The sequence below is a fragment of the Pagrus pagrus genome (genome assembly GCF_965226575.1).
Source record: "Pagrus pagrus genome assembly, chromosome: 7".
NCBI lineage: Eukaryota > Metazoa > Chordata > Actinopteri > Spariformes > Sparidae > Pagrus > Pagrus pagrus.
The window spans coordinates 5,662,440-5,679,689 of record NC_140191.1 but is presented as its reverse complement, the minus strand read 5'-3'; the positions used below and the strand labels follow the sequence as shown (position 1 = coordinate 5,679,689).

At 43.8% G+C, this 17,250-nt stretch overlaps 1 protein-coding gene across 2 annotated transcripts in view; it reads right to left on the bottom strand.

Moving 5' to 3' along the window:
• The window catches only part of rftn1b (raftlin, lipid raft linker 1b), a 119,587-nt gene that overhangs the window by 20,769 nt on the left and 81,568 nt on the right, over positions 1-17,250 (bottom strand). For both annotated transcript variants that reach the window (XM_084358693.1, XM_084358694.1), the window contains exon 7: positions 6,751-6,869. In XM_084358693.1, coding sequence (XP_084214819.1) covers positions 6,751-6,869 — 119 coding nt within the window. The remainder of the gene's footprint in view (positions 1-6,750; positions 6,870-17,250) is intronic.

Sequence of the window (17,250 nt, the reverse complement as noted above, 5' to 3'; positions counted from 1 at the left end):
TCTAATGATAGCGAGAAAAGGGTTTTCTTGTGGTAACCAGGGAGTTTGCAATCTATCGCGTTTCCTGCTCTTTCAATTTGTCTAAGTTTCTGCACAGAAATAATCATTTTCTTGTATATTCTTTATATATTTTTTACTGTGATTATATGTACAAGAGCCTGGCTGCGTCTCTGCTGCACCCAATTAGAGTAACAAACGCTCATGCCAGTGTTATTAGTCTGGTAAGAAATATTTTTAAAGAGTCAGTGAGGAAAAAAAAAAGAGTCTCATCTACCTCAAGTGCTCTGTGGCCTTTGCAGGATAAGTTCAGTTTCATGCACAGGTTTGGGGATATGAAGAGCGGTGCTGAAATAGAGGTGAATGGACTTTTGTTTGTGCTCCTCAAATTCTATTCACCTTCTTTGTATTGGGGTGGTGCCTTAAATCAAGATTATGTGCATGGCTGAATATGAGAAAGGGCGAGTGTACAAATATGCTTTTGTTGGGGTTTGAGCAAATCAACCCTAAAATGATGGTCTTTTACAGAAATGTAGTCAAATACAGTAGCTGAACGTTGATTTTTGACCTCTTTATCCCTCATTTTCCTCTCAAAGGGGCACTTTACCAAGATTATATGGCAGTTTAATAGCTGCAGGGAGCACTGCACAGCGTGTCCTCTCTGGAGGAGATTTGTCAAGTCTTAGAAAACTTGAGCAAAACAAAGACTTTCTAACAAAACACCTGCATCACAAACTGTGGGTATGAAAAACTGGATTTTGAAGTTGGACCCATACAAGGGACTTTAAGTCAGGCAATACATCCTCATACCTAAACGGCAGAGTCACAGTCACAGTTTTTCACACAAGGTTATTATCATGAAATGGTTGCTGTTTTATAGGCACCAAAACAACTGGGTTAGGTTTTGGAAAAAGATCATAGTGTGGGTTCTTCCATGGCCGTGTGCGACTCGTCCATCTCCCTCAATCTCCTCCACACGTGGACTTTCTTGCTCTTCATACTATGTGACCTGCCTAATAATAAACCTGACTATGGACCTATGTGGCGTCTTTTTTGGGGGAGGATGTTCTCATTCAGGATCTGGCTGAATCACTGTTGTGCCCATTTAAAATAATACTCCACCAACATAGCACTGATACAACCCTGTCAGACTCCATGGACAGTTTCCAAAAGGATTAGAAGTGATGCAGCAGAACCAGACATATCGTCATATTTATTCCACACAGTCATCTTCGTGCTCAACCTCCGGTGCCTACATTACCCACAGTGCAACCTGATCACAACTCGACAGTCGAGACAGATGAGATGAGGTTTTCCATTTTTTTTTCATTTTCAAACGTCAGACCTTAACGACTCTGCCTCAAATGACATCTCTCAGTGCTAACATGATGCTCAGGGGAAATACTCAAACCAAAGAACTCTGTCTCATAAAAATGACATTAGTTTATTATGAAATTATTTTTGTAATTGCATGAATTATCTCCCTGATGCAGGAAAGTGGATGGTGTACATACGGATAACAGGGTCCAGGGTTTCTCAGGTCTGTGGTTGGGTTTAGGCAACTAAAGGAACTTAGGGAAAAACCGTGATTTCATTTTAAATTGTTAATAAAATGATTATGTCTTAAGTCACTGCTGACTCAAAACCAATCATGATCTTTTTACCCTACCCTTAACCTTTACCATGGATAAAGGGGACGATCCAGGAACTGTCAGATAGCACATTTTTCGACATGTTCGTTAATTTCTCTTGGAATAATGCATGGATCAGCCACATTGCATGGCTGGTATCTATGGGTGAGTACAAAGGGGAGTGTTGGGCCCGGGTGGAGGTAGGTGCCCTGAATGAATTCTAATTATAATTCTGTTTTATCACACGTTTTTACCTTTATCAAAAAATTGCAGTTTCTAAAAATGTGGATATTGCATTGGGCCATTTTACAATTTTGATAATATGTCAATAAATTGCGCAGCCCCTAATTGCCAGCTAAATTAATTAACAACAAATCCTGATTATGTTAATAGAAAATGTTAATTTGGGCAGCATTATGTTCCCAACAAAATGCTATTAGCTGGATATAGACGTTATTTCTCGGCGACAGGGCCGCTGTTTTACGACTGCACTATTGGATCAGATGAAAATATTATGTGCACAATCTAATAAACATTTCCCCTTTAGCATGACATGTTAGATATACTTGTAAAATTTTAGTATCATCCTGAGAATATCGAACGCAGCTCCTCGCACAACATACATTTGTCATAATGGACCCACTGCCGGGTCTGGCAGACTTGAAGTGGATAATGGTGCCATAAAACAACATTTTTAGGAAGGCATGAAAGAGACGATGAGAGGCTCCCAAGAAACATCAGACTCCTCGCAAACGTTCGCCGTGCTAAGGGTGAATATCAGTTCATCTTTTAATAAAAACAAACACACATGGATGTTTTTGTGACTCCAGTGCTCCTTCTCTGTTTTATCTGGATGCAGAAGGACTGAAACACAACACCCTCCTGCTAATGCACTCTGTCCCTCTTGATAAATAAATTCTGCTGCAGCGGCTCATGGCGAACAAACATATTAAGACCAACCCCGGCCGAGGTCTGACGGAGAACATGTTTTGTTTGAATATTGCTCCTGTGTGTCTCGGTGATAGGAAACAGGGCTTTCAGTACATTAGTTCCAAGGCTGCTCCTCTATTGATTTTCCCACAGGACACAAAAGATGTGAAGCTGGTCCTAATTGGAGTTTCATAGTAGAGACTCTTGATGAGTTATTCATTTGGAGCACTTCACCGGCATCCATATGGCTCCTATTCAGGTCATTTTGCTCAGGGAAAAAAAAAAAAAAAAGTCATGTTCAGGCAACTGCTGCATCTTTTAATGTATTTGGGACATCTGTCCGAAATCTGTGTTGTTTCGCTTTTGGGATGACGCTATAAGAAACGTCTGTATCTGTTGTCGTAGCTCACTGATGGTATTTTTATGCAGAACATAAGCAGCCTTCGACACGCCGAGCACCGTGTTTGTTTGTTGTTTTTGTTTTGTTTTCCTCAGGCTGTGTTCGGCTGTCATTTGGTAGACGTTTTCATTGCACTTGCATCTTGACATGTAGCTTGGTTTCTTTAATTTCTTTCAATGATCTATTTGAAGTCTGAATCTTTGGACCCATGAGTTGCAAAGCTTCCTACCATCACTTTTGTCTGAATCTATGAACAGATATCTGCATACGAATGCAAAATCTGTAGGGCACGGACGAGATTTTGGTATCGGAAGCGTTTTGGTAGTCCAAGTAGAGCTGACCAATCGTGTTAATCATGTGTAGGCGGGCTCGGGTTGCATGCAGGTAAGCAGTCAGCGTGGAGAACAAAATAGGCAGAACGAATGAGCTGAAATGCCGCCTCGTAACTCATCTGCCATCATCAGATGACCACTTAACTTTTGATTAGCTTTTTAAACGTATCTGCATTCATTTGCATATACATTGAAGGTCTAGTGTTGAGGGGGTCTATTGGCAGAAATGGACTATAACATTCATGATAATGCTTTCATTAGTGTTTAATCTCCTAAAATTAAGAATCACCTTCTTTTCATCATCTTAGAGGACCCTTTAGATACATACAGAGTGGGTCCTCTGAAGCCAAGAACGGACAAAGACCTGCTAAAAAAGGGCGATTGACTCCTTTTCCTATTGCCAGTACTGTATCATGTTTGTGGTCATGAATGCGTCAGAAAAACAGGAAACAGTAGACAGCAGCAGATCATCCACCTCATCAGACTGCTTTCAGAAAACGTATCTGAAACCTGTCTCTGGCAGCGATACAGAAGCCACTGACAGTGCTCCACTGGTTACTATCTTTAATATCTTTTACTTAAACGTGCCAAAACAAACTAAATAAAAAAAATCTTTGTTTTCATGACTGAATAAACTGTTTCATACTGTTTTACTTTGTTTATGTGGCGGACCCTGCCACCTTTCTGGCTTCCAACAGTGTTCCTGAGAACAGCTTTTATTCAGTTATGGAAAAAGTTTGTATTATTATTCCATTAATATCTTAAATATCAAAATTCAGGGTTTGAATTTCTTCTCGCCGCTGGCTGAACGATGCTGGAGCGCTACTTGGACAGAGATTAATGAAAAAGGTATTAACAAGCCAACATCCTGGCAACGTCGAGCGCCTGACAGGGGCCGGAAAGCAGCGTGTTCACCCAGGTGTTGTGTTTCGATCACGGTGATAAATACCCCGTCAGTCACTTGACCCCGCAGTGAATGCTTCCTGTGTCTGTTCACATTAAAGGCAAAAGCCAGATGTTAGAGAGGGTTGATGGTATTTGTCCAGCGTGAGAGGGGTATTAGTCTCTGCTGCTTTGCAAACACCTGTAGATCAGCACTTTTCACCTGCAAAACCCTCTGATTAGACGTAACTCATTTATATCTGGAACAATTAAAAACACCTTCCCCTCAGCGCTGAACAGAAACCGTCCCCGAGACAACACGCTCCCGCTTGAGGACAATATAAATGATTGCCGTAATGAAACGGCTTGTTTTGCTCTCTGAGCCTCATACATCCAACCACCTGTCAGACTTTTTGGATAAATAAAACTGTAAAGCATGAGGGGGAATAGAAGACGACGTATATACAGAAGAAGGGGAAAGAAAAAACCCCACCCGCAATCAATATTCTGCATTATTTTTCATTGTAATTATCTCGGCACTGAAACAATAATGAGCTGTGAGGATACTTTGCATACCAATTTTAGGCAGTTATCACAATGAATAGGGATGATGCGAGACCCTGATCGCCCTTTGTGAGAGAGTGCGTTGTCAATCTGATTTAGCACGGTGCAGATCTGCTCGGGTGAAACAGTTTTTGATAAAGTCCCAGCGGAGGAGCTGATTGGATCTCCTGGAACACTGGGTGTCGGTTCACCGTCGTTCACGTGTCGACGTTTCTGAGGAAGCCTTGAAATCCATTAAGCTGTAACAGTTTTTACCATTCATCTGGGAGGAGGGGGAGGCTCCACTGCTGCCACCGAGACGACTACAGGAGTCCTTTTTATTGACACGTGGCCATCAGCGCCGGGCCGGACAATCATAGAGCCGCGTTCGGGGGACAAAAGTCTCCCTTCACACTTGGACAGCGACGGGCCGCAAAAAATCTAAATTCAATTACAGAGATAGCATCGGCAAACACGTACAGACACACGAATCCAAACTCATCGGCACACACTTAGTGGACGCAAACACATGCACATACAGCTACGTGCACAAACATGTATACACACAGGCACACAAAGACACACACACACATACAGATGAAAGGCATTGAAATGGCCGCAAACCCTTCAACTCTAGACAGAAATCAATTTCCAACTTGGAACTTGTGCTGAGGAGAGACACTAATCGGCGGGCAGATAAGGGCTTGTTTGCTCCTGATAAGACAAGCGACTGCGACACATGTCCCATAAATTGAGATTTGCCAGATTTGCCTTTGGGGTTGTTGGGGGAAAGGTTGGCTGGAGAGGGAGGAGGGGGTGGAAGGGCACATTATCTGAGTGACAAGCGATTTCAATGCCAGAGGACCAGACTCTTAAAGAGGATTTGTGCTCCAAACACGGCTGGGCAGTGTCGATAAAGATAACGTTGAATACCACGACGTTAATAAGAATATTTTTCAGAGATTGATTGGTGACAAATTAAATGGGCAGTATATAATTTTTTTGGCTCTAAGAGTCAGCCAAAACGATGGAAACAAAAGATGTAGTTTGTTGTGGACAAGCAAGCTTGCTGATGAAAATCTATTTAATATGACTCAGGCAGAAATGTTCACAGACAAAGTTTTTACATTTAGTCATGTTAGGTAAATATTTCCTCGGACGTTATAGCGGCAGACGACCAGGTGAAATTCAGATTTCTCAGAATATGAACGTTGTTGGAAACATTTGGGATAATGTACACGTAGCTACACAACTCAACAAAATATAATAAACGTCTTGTCGTTTTTAGACCTTTTTAATGCAGAAATGTTACATACTATGTCTTTAAAGGAAAAACCGACATAAAGAAGAAGAAGTAAGGTGCCATAAGCCTTCAGAACATCTTCACTAGCCCTCGGATTAAATCCTCCAAGTCTCTGAATCTCCACTGGAGTTTGTTTGAGTTTGCTGATGCTGTTATGTCCCTAATCAGCACCAAAAATTGAGCATCAGTCGGCTTTAGTCAGTACTGGATGTAAATCGTTAACTGAATGATAACCCAACATAAGGTTATACCTCTGATACTGAGCTGTTTTAATTACAAGTAGCTTGGAATCAATCAATCAATCAATCTGCACAGTAGACTTTTGAATTACGTTCGGATCAATAGGGAGTTTTTCTTCTTGCTCCTACAGTTGAAAGTTTCACCGTGGAGAATGATGTATGTGCAGAGTTCGACACTCGCAGGCTGTTTTTCAGGTTCATTACTCAAACTGTACATTTTCCCTGAGCTCATTGAAAATCTGAATTAAAGGGGCACTACTTAGTTTTGGAGAAGAAATCATGAGAGTAGAGAGCAGAAATATTTACTCTTTCCATGACTGAACAAACAAGCTGTTCTCAGAGGAAAATAAGGTCCCAGAGAACGCTGTTTGAAGCTGGAAAGGTGGCAGGGTCCGCCACATATGAACAAATATTTAAAATATAAACCTCTCATTAAAATGCACAAAACCTGTGATACAGTGAGGGGAAAAAAAATAAAAATCTCTCCACTCACATCAATGACGGTCCACTGCTCCACTACGATGGCGTCGTACGTCGGAGTGGCCACGTTTGGCTCGCCTTCATTTCCCTCCTGGAAGATGAAGACACTTTCCACCGACTTAGGCAGCAGATCTGCAGAGAAGAGGAGGAGTGGGGGGGGGAGAGAAATCCAACCGTGAAAAGAGTATTTACTGGATGGAGCGTGTCTGTCTTGTCTCTGCCACTGCTTTAGGCGCTCCAGGCCAGAGGAAATGGAATGATATCACTCATTCACACATTCACACACAACCCTTTATTACATCGCCAGTGGTGTGGGCCATTTGTATGAGCAATGTGCACTTATACATTATGCAGGGAGACAGCGTAAAAGAAAGAAGCAGGTATTCCCCTTCTGGGATGTTAAAAAAGGAGAGGAGACATTATGCGCTACATCAGTGGTGTTCGGAGGGGCCCAGAGCTCTGCTGGTTTTCATGCTAGACAGCTAAACAGAGGCTAATTACAACTGGGAAGCAAGGTGAACGCTGGGGCTCACAGGATTCGGAGGATTCAGGACTGAGAACCGCCGCTTATAAACAGGATGGACAGATTTCTAGCCATGGCAAAACGTAGCCACTGATTTAATGAAGTCAGCCCGTGAGGCATTAAAGCACAAATCCTTTTGCTAAGCCTGCATAATTCACCTTAAAAAGACTTGAATTAAGTGAGCCACATAAAGACATTGACGTTGATGCTTTGGGGCCACTGGTGAGATTGTGTGCTGCTGACCAAATAGATTTTCTAAGCTTCTCTTCTGTTGGAGGCTAACAATCGCGGGATTGGCATCCGAGACAGAAACACCACTCCGGCCCCCGTGAGGCGGGACCCCTCTCCACCCGACGTCTCTTGTTATTCATTTGATGCACATGCACATTACGAGCGGACGCGCACACATACCCACACGGACACAATACACGCCCCGTGGTCCAGTCTTCCCGGCTGGCCTGAGTGCTTTCTCATTACTCCCACGCCATTTACACACTAATACAGTTTGCCGGGGCCCAGGCACCAATACGAGACACTCCACATTTCATTACTGGGCCCTAATAATAGGGGGATGAGAGGCGGCTGGAGAGCCCGAAGAGAGAGGGAGGGAGAGGAAGATGGAGAAGGAAGGAGGGAGTGAGCAAGACAGAAGGAGAGAGAGAGTGGAGGGATGACAGGCGCTTTTATTTCCCCCTCCCTGAAAACCCATTTAGGACCCGTGCACGCTCAATTGAAGACATCTCTCAGACATCTACTGGCTCCCTCAAATACAGACGTTGTCGTTGTTCCCCTCATCCACCCGATCGCCCTTTCTCTTCCTCAGCTCCCTCCATCAACCCCTTCCTCCCCCCAGTCTTCTCCATCTCATTCCTCAGCTCCTGGCGCATAATTGGAAAGAAGCCCTTTGGTAAAGCGTGATGCGGGCGAGGCCCACCATCGGGTTCCCTGCCAGCGCGACAGGGATCAGTCAGGTGAGATCTGCACAGGGTTTCTGTCTCGTCGCTCTGGCGGGAGCGGCCTGTCTCTGGTGATAATGCAGACGGAGGCAGAGCAGGGGAGAGAGAAAGGGGGGAGAACGAGAGAGGTGGCTGAGAAGGAGTTGGTTGCTGGGGGCGTTGAGTCCATCAGGGGAATGCACCGGTTGCGTGCACGAATAAACATTATCTTGCGCCTATTGACTGAGAGCCGAGCCGAGCAGCCGGCGGGCCGACTGAGAATAACTTGTTTACACTTGCAAAAACCACTGTGCGCCCTCAGTGAAATTGTTCTCCATCCCCCCGTGACTCACACACTCAAGGTCGCAGGGCGAGGCATGCAAATACAGTCGCACTAAAAACAGGGAGTGACAGCGCTGGGACCGAAAGACACAGAGGCAAACGAAGGGGGAGAGTCAGGAAGCCGGAGAGGCAGGGTGACGGTGAGTGGCAACCGGTGACACGTAGCAGCTGAAATCAGCACCCAAATGACAGAGGAGAGGATCAACAAGAGACACGCTGACACACCGAGACTGGAACTTAATGTGTTTTTGAGCTTGTCGTAGTTTTTGCCGTGTGGGTGTTTGAACGTAGATGCGATGTCTCTGGCTGCACATATCAAGACAGTTTGGAAGCTGTTTGTTCCCAATATTCATGGACATGTTCGCAAACCTGCTGTTGTACATTGATTTCTAGCACACAGTGTTTTGAATGAGCAAACACCAGAGAGAGTATACGGCAAGTTGTTCCCATGAAGCCTTCCGTACTCCAACTGAGGCTGCAGCTAATTAATTTCCTTTCTTTTGTTTGCTGATTATTTTCTCGGTAAATCATTTAGTCCACAAAACATCAGAAAACAGACAAATGCTCATTATGATTCCCCAAAACTCAAGGTGATGTTTTGTTTTTTGTCCGAGCAACAGTCTGAAATTCAAGGAGATTTAATCGACTATCATGATAAGCAAATTGTCATATTGGTAGCTGGCCTAGCATTGCACTCCTATACGCATTCTTCTTCTTCCTTTTATAAAACCTGGTGCCTACATTACCCACAATTCAACTTAGCCACTCATTGCCATCACTGGAGGCACTTTATCGGATGACATGCAGCTTCCTCTGCAGCCACAAAAGGCTTGTATACTACTTTTTCACATGTGCAGTAGTTCTCCCCAAGACTAAGCTGTAAAAATAGTGGCGCTACCCTTTTAAGATTCAAACTGTTAACTTGTGTTAAGTAGGTAAAACTTTGGTCTGGTCCTTGACTGGTATCTTCCTGTGTACAGATGAAGGTGGAAGGAACGTCTATCCAGACCGTGAGCCAAAACTATGAGCCGAAATCAGCTCAGTCTGCAAACTCCAGTCCAACAGACAGCTGGTGTGAGAAGCAGAGGTGATTTTTTTCTGTGTCCTTAAGTGCCATCAAGCTCTTGTGAGCCTCCATGATGTTATGTTGAAGTGGCATCATTTTTTTATCTTTCATTTTGGCAGTCGGTCCGGTGGTATGTTCTGTTGGCCCTGAGGACTAACTGGACGTGAGGACATCTTTGTTTTTTGAGTATCAAGAATGTTTTTGTATATAGCAGTTTATTGTGGAAATGTGTGCAGCTTGTTGAACATATGGTGCTGCAGATGCAGTCTGAGAAGTTCCTACGGACATTATTTTTGGTTCAACAGTGGAATCGCCTGCAGTGGATTACTTAACAGAAAGATTAATTGAATCATTAAGAAAGGGCTGTAAACTAGATATTGATTTGGACTATAATTTTACCGTATGTTCTTGTCCATGCACTCGCACGGATCAGTATATACGTTATGTGTTCACGTCCAGCTGACTGACGGAAGGTGACCCTGCCCCGGGTCATGTCTGCTGACATGACTTAAACATGTGTGTCAGAGAGCTGGAGACAGCCGCTGACAGCTTATCTATATTTCAAACAGGACCGGATGGAGATCCAGAGAAAGGGACGAAGAGAGAAAGAGACGAGGGTGTCTAATGTGTGTGTGTGTGTGTGTGTGTGTGTGTGTGTGTGTGTGTGTGGATTGGATGTGGCTGTTCCCTGCAGAGCCAAAGGTTTGGCAGCTGGCAGGCTGGTACCTGTGGGTTACCGGGCAGACTTCAGCTGGTAGAAAAGGAGCAGAGGATGGACAGAATGATGATTGGATACCAGGGGGTGTTTGCAAATGTCAGTTTGCTTTGGTCTGAATACAGACAACACAGGGGTGGAAACTCCGAGTGGGCAATAAACGCAAAGACACGACTGTTTTCTTAATAAACAGAACGATTCCAATACCTGAATTTTTAATCTTTATTACTAATTATCAAGTTTCCACTAACACAGAGCTGGTATCTTCTTACACTGCATGAGCTCGGCCATGTGTGCTCACCAGAGTGAACCACAGGGTGTTCACTGATGCATTCAAAGTGCTGTGGAGTTGGTGAACACAGAGATATTCAGGACGAGGATATGAGGCTTTCTCAGAGCTGTGAAAGGGATTTATTCTCCATCCATCGTGGGAATTACACACATAGGATTTTAAATTTTTAATATGGTAAAATTTTGAGATAAATGCAGTATATGTTGTGATTAAAGCCTGTGTGGGAGGGATGACTGTTAGTCTGAATCACCAGACGTTTACTGTGGGTATAAGTCTGCCATTCGACTATTTCCGTCGTCATCCTCTTCCTCTTCCACTCTGTCTGTGTTTCAAAATCGCAGGAAAACAGCAACAACATCCCTCGAGCTACTAACATGAAAATGGCGAGTTACCCAAACCTGGTTGTTAATGGTGTGACCGTAAACAAGCTCGCAACTGCTACCTGACTGTGCAGGAATTCAGCCATTTTGATGCCAAGAATCGCCTCCGCACGTGTAAATGTTCCATCAAAACAAGTTTCCCACAATGCTATTTTGCAGAGGCAAAGTTGCTGCATCCTTTGCTTGGTACCACCCAAGACGACGATGATTGTAACTGGTTTAAAGAAATACAAACAAGACAGACTGTTTCTCCCCAAATAGCAAAATCATAAATCGGTGCAGCTTGACCTTCAGTACGTTTCTGCAAAACCACAGATAAGTTAAAGCTGAACGTTTCTTTATGTTGCAACTTTATGTCTCTGTGTGTTGAATTTTCTATTTGTCGCTTGTCACAATGCTGTAGTTATGCTCTGCTGTAAGTTTAGGCACGAAAAAACACTTGGTTAGGGTGAGGAAAACAATCATGGTTTGGCTAAAAATGCCCGTTCTGGTCGCCACAATCACGGATGGAGATGGTCCGATGTTTGGTAGCCACAAAAAAACGCAGGTCCCCTTTTAAAAATCACCACTTTTGATGCAACAGCAACGGATGGACAAATGCTCAGGTGTCCTCACAAACATCAACTGCAGTGACTCTGACTGCAGCTGGGCGTCTTGCAGTCTTGTGGCTGTAATAAACTAAACTACAGAAACTCAACTGCAGAAACGTTAACTGCTGACATTATATCCCGGCGGCTGGGCTGAGCAGCGCTGTGGAGGTCAGGCTACGCGATATCTTCAACTGTCAAACGTGGTAAAGAGTTAATGGACTGCATATCCAGCACTCACTCATGTCAGAGAGGTTCTTGCAAGGTGCTGGACAGGTGTGTCCAACCATCAGAAGTAATTTGGAGTTAAGTGTCTTACTCAAGGACACTCTGCCATGTGGACAGGAAGAGCTGCAGAAGTCTCCAGAAATACGGCACTTCAGCTTCAGCACTGCTCGTGGATAAACTCTAACATTGTTAAACCTTTTGTTGAACTTTTGCCCACGGTGGTATCGATGTATAACAAAGGGATCAACCCAGCGCTCATGAGACGCTCATAAAAATACCTTTGTCACTTTTATTTACAGGCAGGTTAAAACAGGGTGCTCGGTTGTCATTTGTCAAGCCCCGCAGCTGCGAACACGATCCGTCTTTCTATTTGACAAGTTCGCGTAAGTGATTCCTGCAGCTGACTCGGCTCGTGTTGTCACTCTAAACGAAATGATACGAGCTTTGAGAGGTTTCAGCTGGAGCACCTGGGTGCGTTCGCAGTTAACTCACATGCCCAAATTCACTGAACGGAGCAGGAAAAGCCAACTATAACTGCATTAAGAGAACACAGTGGTAGAAGCTGTCTTGTGCTGCGACTCAGACGGTGAGAGGACACATGCTGTGCTGTCAAAACCTTTATACACATAGAAACAACACGTGTGCATCCATTATGTTAACACACACACATGCACAAACATGGCAGCTCTAATTCCACCTCTTGTCAGCTGTTGTCTCAGAGAAGTGCTTGCACATCACTTCCCATTCCTGAATCTTTTTTTAAAGGAAAAAAAAACCTTATTGGAATTCATATTCTCTGTCTCCCTCTCCCTCTCCCTGCCTCCCTCTTTTTCTTTTTTTCTCCCACCATTGGCTTTGCCCAAATTTAGCAACCAGTGAGGGCTGACTGTCATGCATATGAATAGCTCAATGTCTCACAACCGGGCTGCAAATCCTCATTGTGGCTCTGGAGATAGCTTAAGCTATACAAGTAACAAAGGCAAACTCCCCGTCAACACCATTACTGTCAGTTCTTCAGCAAACAAACTCAACCACACACCCTGCTCCCAACTCCAGGGAGGTAATCTCCACTTAACTTGTATGTTGCGTGCATGCACGCGTGTGTCTCTGTAGGTAATATGTGGACGTATGTCGGCCTGTGTGTGTGCCCGTGTGTGTTTGCAGGCCGTGCCACAGTGTGTATGAATCTTTAATGCCTGACAGTGGGGCCTGCGTGCAGCTTAGGATCCGTAAATTCAATTCAATATCGCCATAATATCCTATTCTGTGGCTGAGGCGAGGTCTCCGCTCGCTGCAAACAATGCTGCCGCGCCAGACAGGACTTTCACCGTCTGAGGGACCCTTCAGCACACACACACACAAATATACACATAAATGTGCGCATGCAAACAATGCCCCTTAATTCGTTCTCATCCAGCTTCACCATGGAAACCCATCTTCACAAGGAGCACGGGGACACGGTGTGTTTTTGTGCGTGCTTGTGTGTAAGTGCGCGTCCCTCTGGACGTTGCCAAACAGCCGACTGTCGGAGACAATAGAAAGGTAATGCGGTATTTAGCAAAAGGCCAGAGTAGCGGACTGACTGCGGGAACATGAACGGTGATGCAGATTACGTATGAACTCCAGGTCAACAACCAGAAAATAAACAACAATTAAACTCTCGTGTTTTCACATTATCATTATATTTTCATCAGACGGTGTAATCGTCAAGTAAACGATCAGTTTCCTGCTTCCAGGAATAAATGCAATGTGATTTTTCACTCTAAAAATGTACCTTAAATGGTTTCAAAAGGTGAATAAATCCTGTCAACCACGCTAATTACTCTTATTAAGGTAAAATGAAGGGTAAACATCAAATGAATGCATGAATGTAAGCAGGCCAAGAGAATTAACCAGTGTCAAAGTGGAGTACGGGGACCCACAAGGGTCCTTGAGGGGTCCTTCTCACGAGTTACACACACATGATGTTTGGCAATTTAAATGATAATTTTTAAGCTTGAGAAAGTTACAGTTTGAGTTCAACACTCATAAACCCAAACTGAAACCTTGTAGAGCTGATCCCGTGTATTAGCTCGTTCACAGAACTGACTAACTCTCCTTTCACATAACTGAAGTTGTCAACGCGTCCAGTTTAATGTGATTTTCACCTTTTTTAAAACACTTTTTCTGTGCCGAGGCGGTGGCCATGTTGGTGTCTGTGACGTACGTATATTGAGTTTCTGGACTTGAGAAATTATCTTTTAAATTGACAAACATCGTATTCATGCTACAATTCAAACAGGATCAAAAGTGTATTTGTCTCTCCCCATTGACTACTGTCCACAGTTTTTCTGAAAAAAAGTCCCATGTCCCACACCTGAAAGACAAATTCTCATCAGATGTGGGTCCGTTGTGAAAAAGCTTGAGTACCTCTGCAATAAAACCGCTTTATATGAGGGTCATATCCTGATAAATCACTATGTTTGTGTGCCAATATGGCTTCTTTCTCTATTAATACTACACATTGGCCAGTCAGTCACATTGTCCATTACTCTGTCAAGCCTCCATGATTAAGGTATGCAGCTCTTCCAACGCTTATTATTATAAATGATGATACTTTTTGGAAGTTAGGCATCAGAAGCTCAGAGCTGCATGGATAATTGATTTCAATCAATAACTCAACTGTGGGCTTTGCATTACTCTGAAATTGTTAATGTCTGGTACTTTCAGTGGTTACCCTTGAATCAGAGGCAGCAGTGTAGTCACCGACATATATCTATATTGTATTCGGGCGGCTGAGTGATGGGAAATCTGTTGTATTTTACACAGATGCCAAATTGGACGTTATAATCTGCTGCAGATTACAGCAGCATTACAACTGCTTCAAACTTTCCAATCAGGCAGGTTGTAATCTGAGAGCGTCTGGTTCAAACCAGGACCAGCATCCTTCAGGCATTTCGTAGTAGAAGGTCCAAGCCGTACCTGCCAACTCCCAGATACAATAAAATGCGAAGCTGGACATTCATGAGGCATTTTACACCAGTCCTTAAATCACTGTACTGGGCCCCTGTGTGTCAGAGGATAGATTTTAAAATCTTACTACTTCTCTATAAATGTTCTCTGGCCTCGATGCATCTCTGATCTACTTGCACGTTAGTATCCACACCCCTCAGGTCATCCGGGACATGTTTACTCAGTGTGCCCGGGATCAAAACCAAGCAAGATGAAGCAGCTTTTAGTTTCGGTGCTCTCCACCTGTGGCAATAGCTTCCAGACTGCCTGAGGTCTGCTAAAGCTGTCATATCATTTAAATCAAGGCTTAACACATTACTGTTTTTACTGCTTCCAATAAGTAGATTCATAACTTCTTTTCAAACTGTAACTTTTTATTTTCTTGCATTTCTATGTCTTGTAATACAAATACTGTAAAAACAATATTAGCACAAACAGGATAAAAGTAGAAATAATCGGGCAGAGGAAGGTCAGTCTTCAAAAATAACCCAATTACACTCATTAGAAGGCTCGTGAATCTGTCAGCTCACGAAAGCTGAAGCGCCGCGACGGCTCTGTATCTCAAAAACAAGCCCGTCACTGTCACTACCGTCTCCCGTCCGAACGCATGCGTCTGTCTGTGTCAGTCCGCGTCCTCTAACGTGCTGTTTTTGCTGTCAGACGTGTCCTTGATGTTCGGTAGGTCGGAGATGGTCTCCTGCATCGCGTCGAGCGCCTCATCACGAATTCAAAAAAACTCAAAGAAGTTGCTAAAAATGGAAAAAGGCAGGAGTGGATTCTGATTCCAAACCCGAGCCGCACGGCTGTTTGATGTAATTAGCTGCTAACAACAAACGGGATGCCGCTTTGATGTCACACTGCGAGCTGCTCTCAAGAGACCAAAATCCACAAAGTAACAGCATTCACCTCTGTAAAGTTGTCTGTTTTTCTAAAGAGGGTGAGCTCAAGCTGTGAGCTTTATTTCACTCCTCTGAGTCGGTGAAGGCAGAGACGCTTTCATAACGCAGCCGATATGTTTCCTGTCCCGGCCTGTAATTTCACTCTTCAGGAGACGCATATCTTAGCAGTGCATGAAAAATGCAAAATGTGTTAGAGGACCCCTAATAGGCAGAAAAAAAATTGAATCATAATAATACACTTCATTACTCCATTCTCTGGACATAAAATATGCAAGGAGGCACTAATTTGTTATCAGGTTAATTATCTATGTTTCAGAGTTGCTGAGGCGTTCACTTTCCCAGATTAATGAATTATGACTCTTATTTACTCTGGCTGGCTTATTTCTCCAGCGTCAGAGCGAAGCAGGGAGCCGCCGGGGTCTGATGGAAGAGGAAAACCCAAACAGGAAATAGTTTAAAAGAGGATGCCAAACAGCTCCATGAACTCCAGCTCCTTACGAATTCTCCTTAAAGAACAAATCATTACGTCAGCCGCTCACAACGCGGGTGAAAACAGACTCCATCCCTCTGTCGTTTGTTGAACACGACAGCAGTGTCTCGGTTTTATTTAAAACTTTAATTCAGAGTGCTAACATTGTGCTTCTAGTCTGTGCAGACGGTGGATGTGGCATGTGAAGACGCAACGTCTGATGTAAGCCAGGCACTGGATGTTCAAACCTTACGAAACAGTGGGTTCAAAGCTAACGTGCATAAAAGTCCAGCGTGTAAGATTAAGGGGGATCTATTGGCAGCATGGACGGACTTCCATGGAGTCCTGGCATGTTTCTACAGGAGCCCAGAAAAGACAAACCAAACACTGGCTCTGGAGAGATCGCTCAGTGGTCGGGTTTGCAGTTTTTCTGCATTCTGCAACCTTACAGCCAGCCAGCCCAACTTAATCACCCTAACCCTGTTAACTATTGATGAATCCCACGACTGATGTGTGCGTTTCACCATCTAGCGCCGCTGCCGTTACTGCAGCGGCCACTCAGTGTCTCAGTGGGAGCTGCATTAAAGGCATCAGTCAGTAGCCCTCGGGTACTGAGCTGCACAGGTTCTCCCCTATGTCATAGACGTCATCGCTAAAAGTAAGTCTTCTGTGATTACATGTTGCTGCTTGTCACTTTGATCATGATGGAGACACTCAGACAGTGTAGGCTGAAATATACAGTGGTATATAATTGAGTATTCATATTAAATACTTGAGAAGATATTATTGATCGTAGACAGAACAGACAGAAGGGCGGGACTGACAGAAAAAAGGGTAATTATAAATCTGTCTGCTTCTTCAGTATCACAGTCAGAGCCATGGATTTATCATTACACAACAGGCTTCTGATATTTCAGCCACCATAATTTCTAAGTTGCACAAGCCGATCAGAACGATATTGTCGTCCCTAAAGTCATCAACGATATCCAAATCAGCATCGAGCTCTTTCTTTTCACCACTGTTGGGATAAAAAAGTACAAGACGAAACAAAGTTGCACAGAGACAGCTTTGATACATCACCAGCTC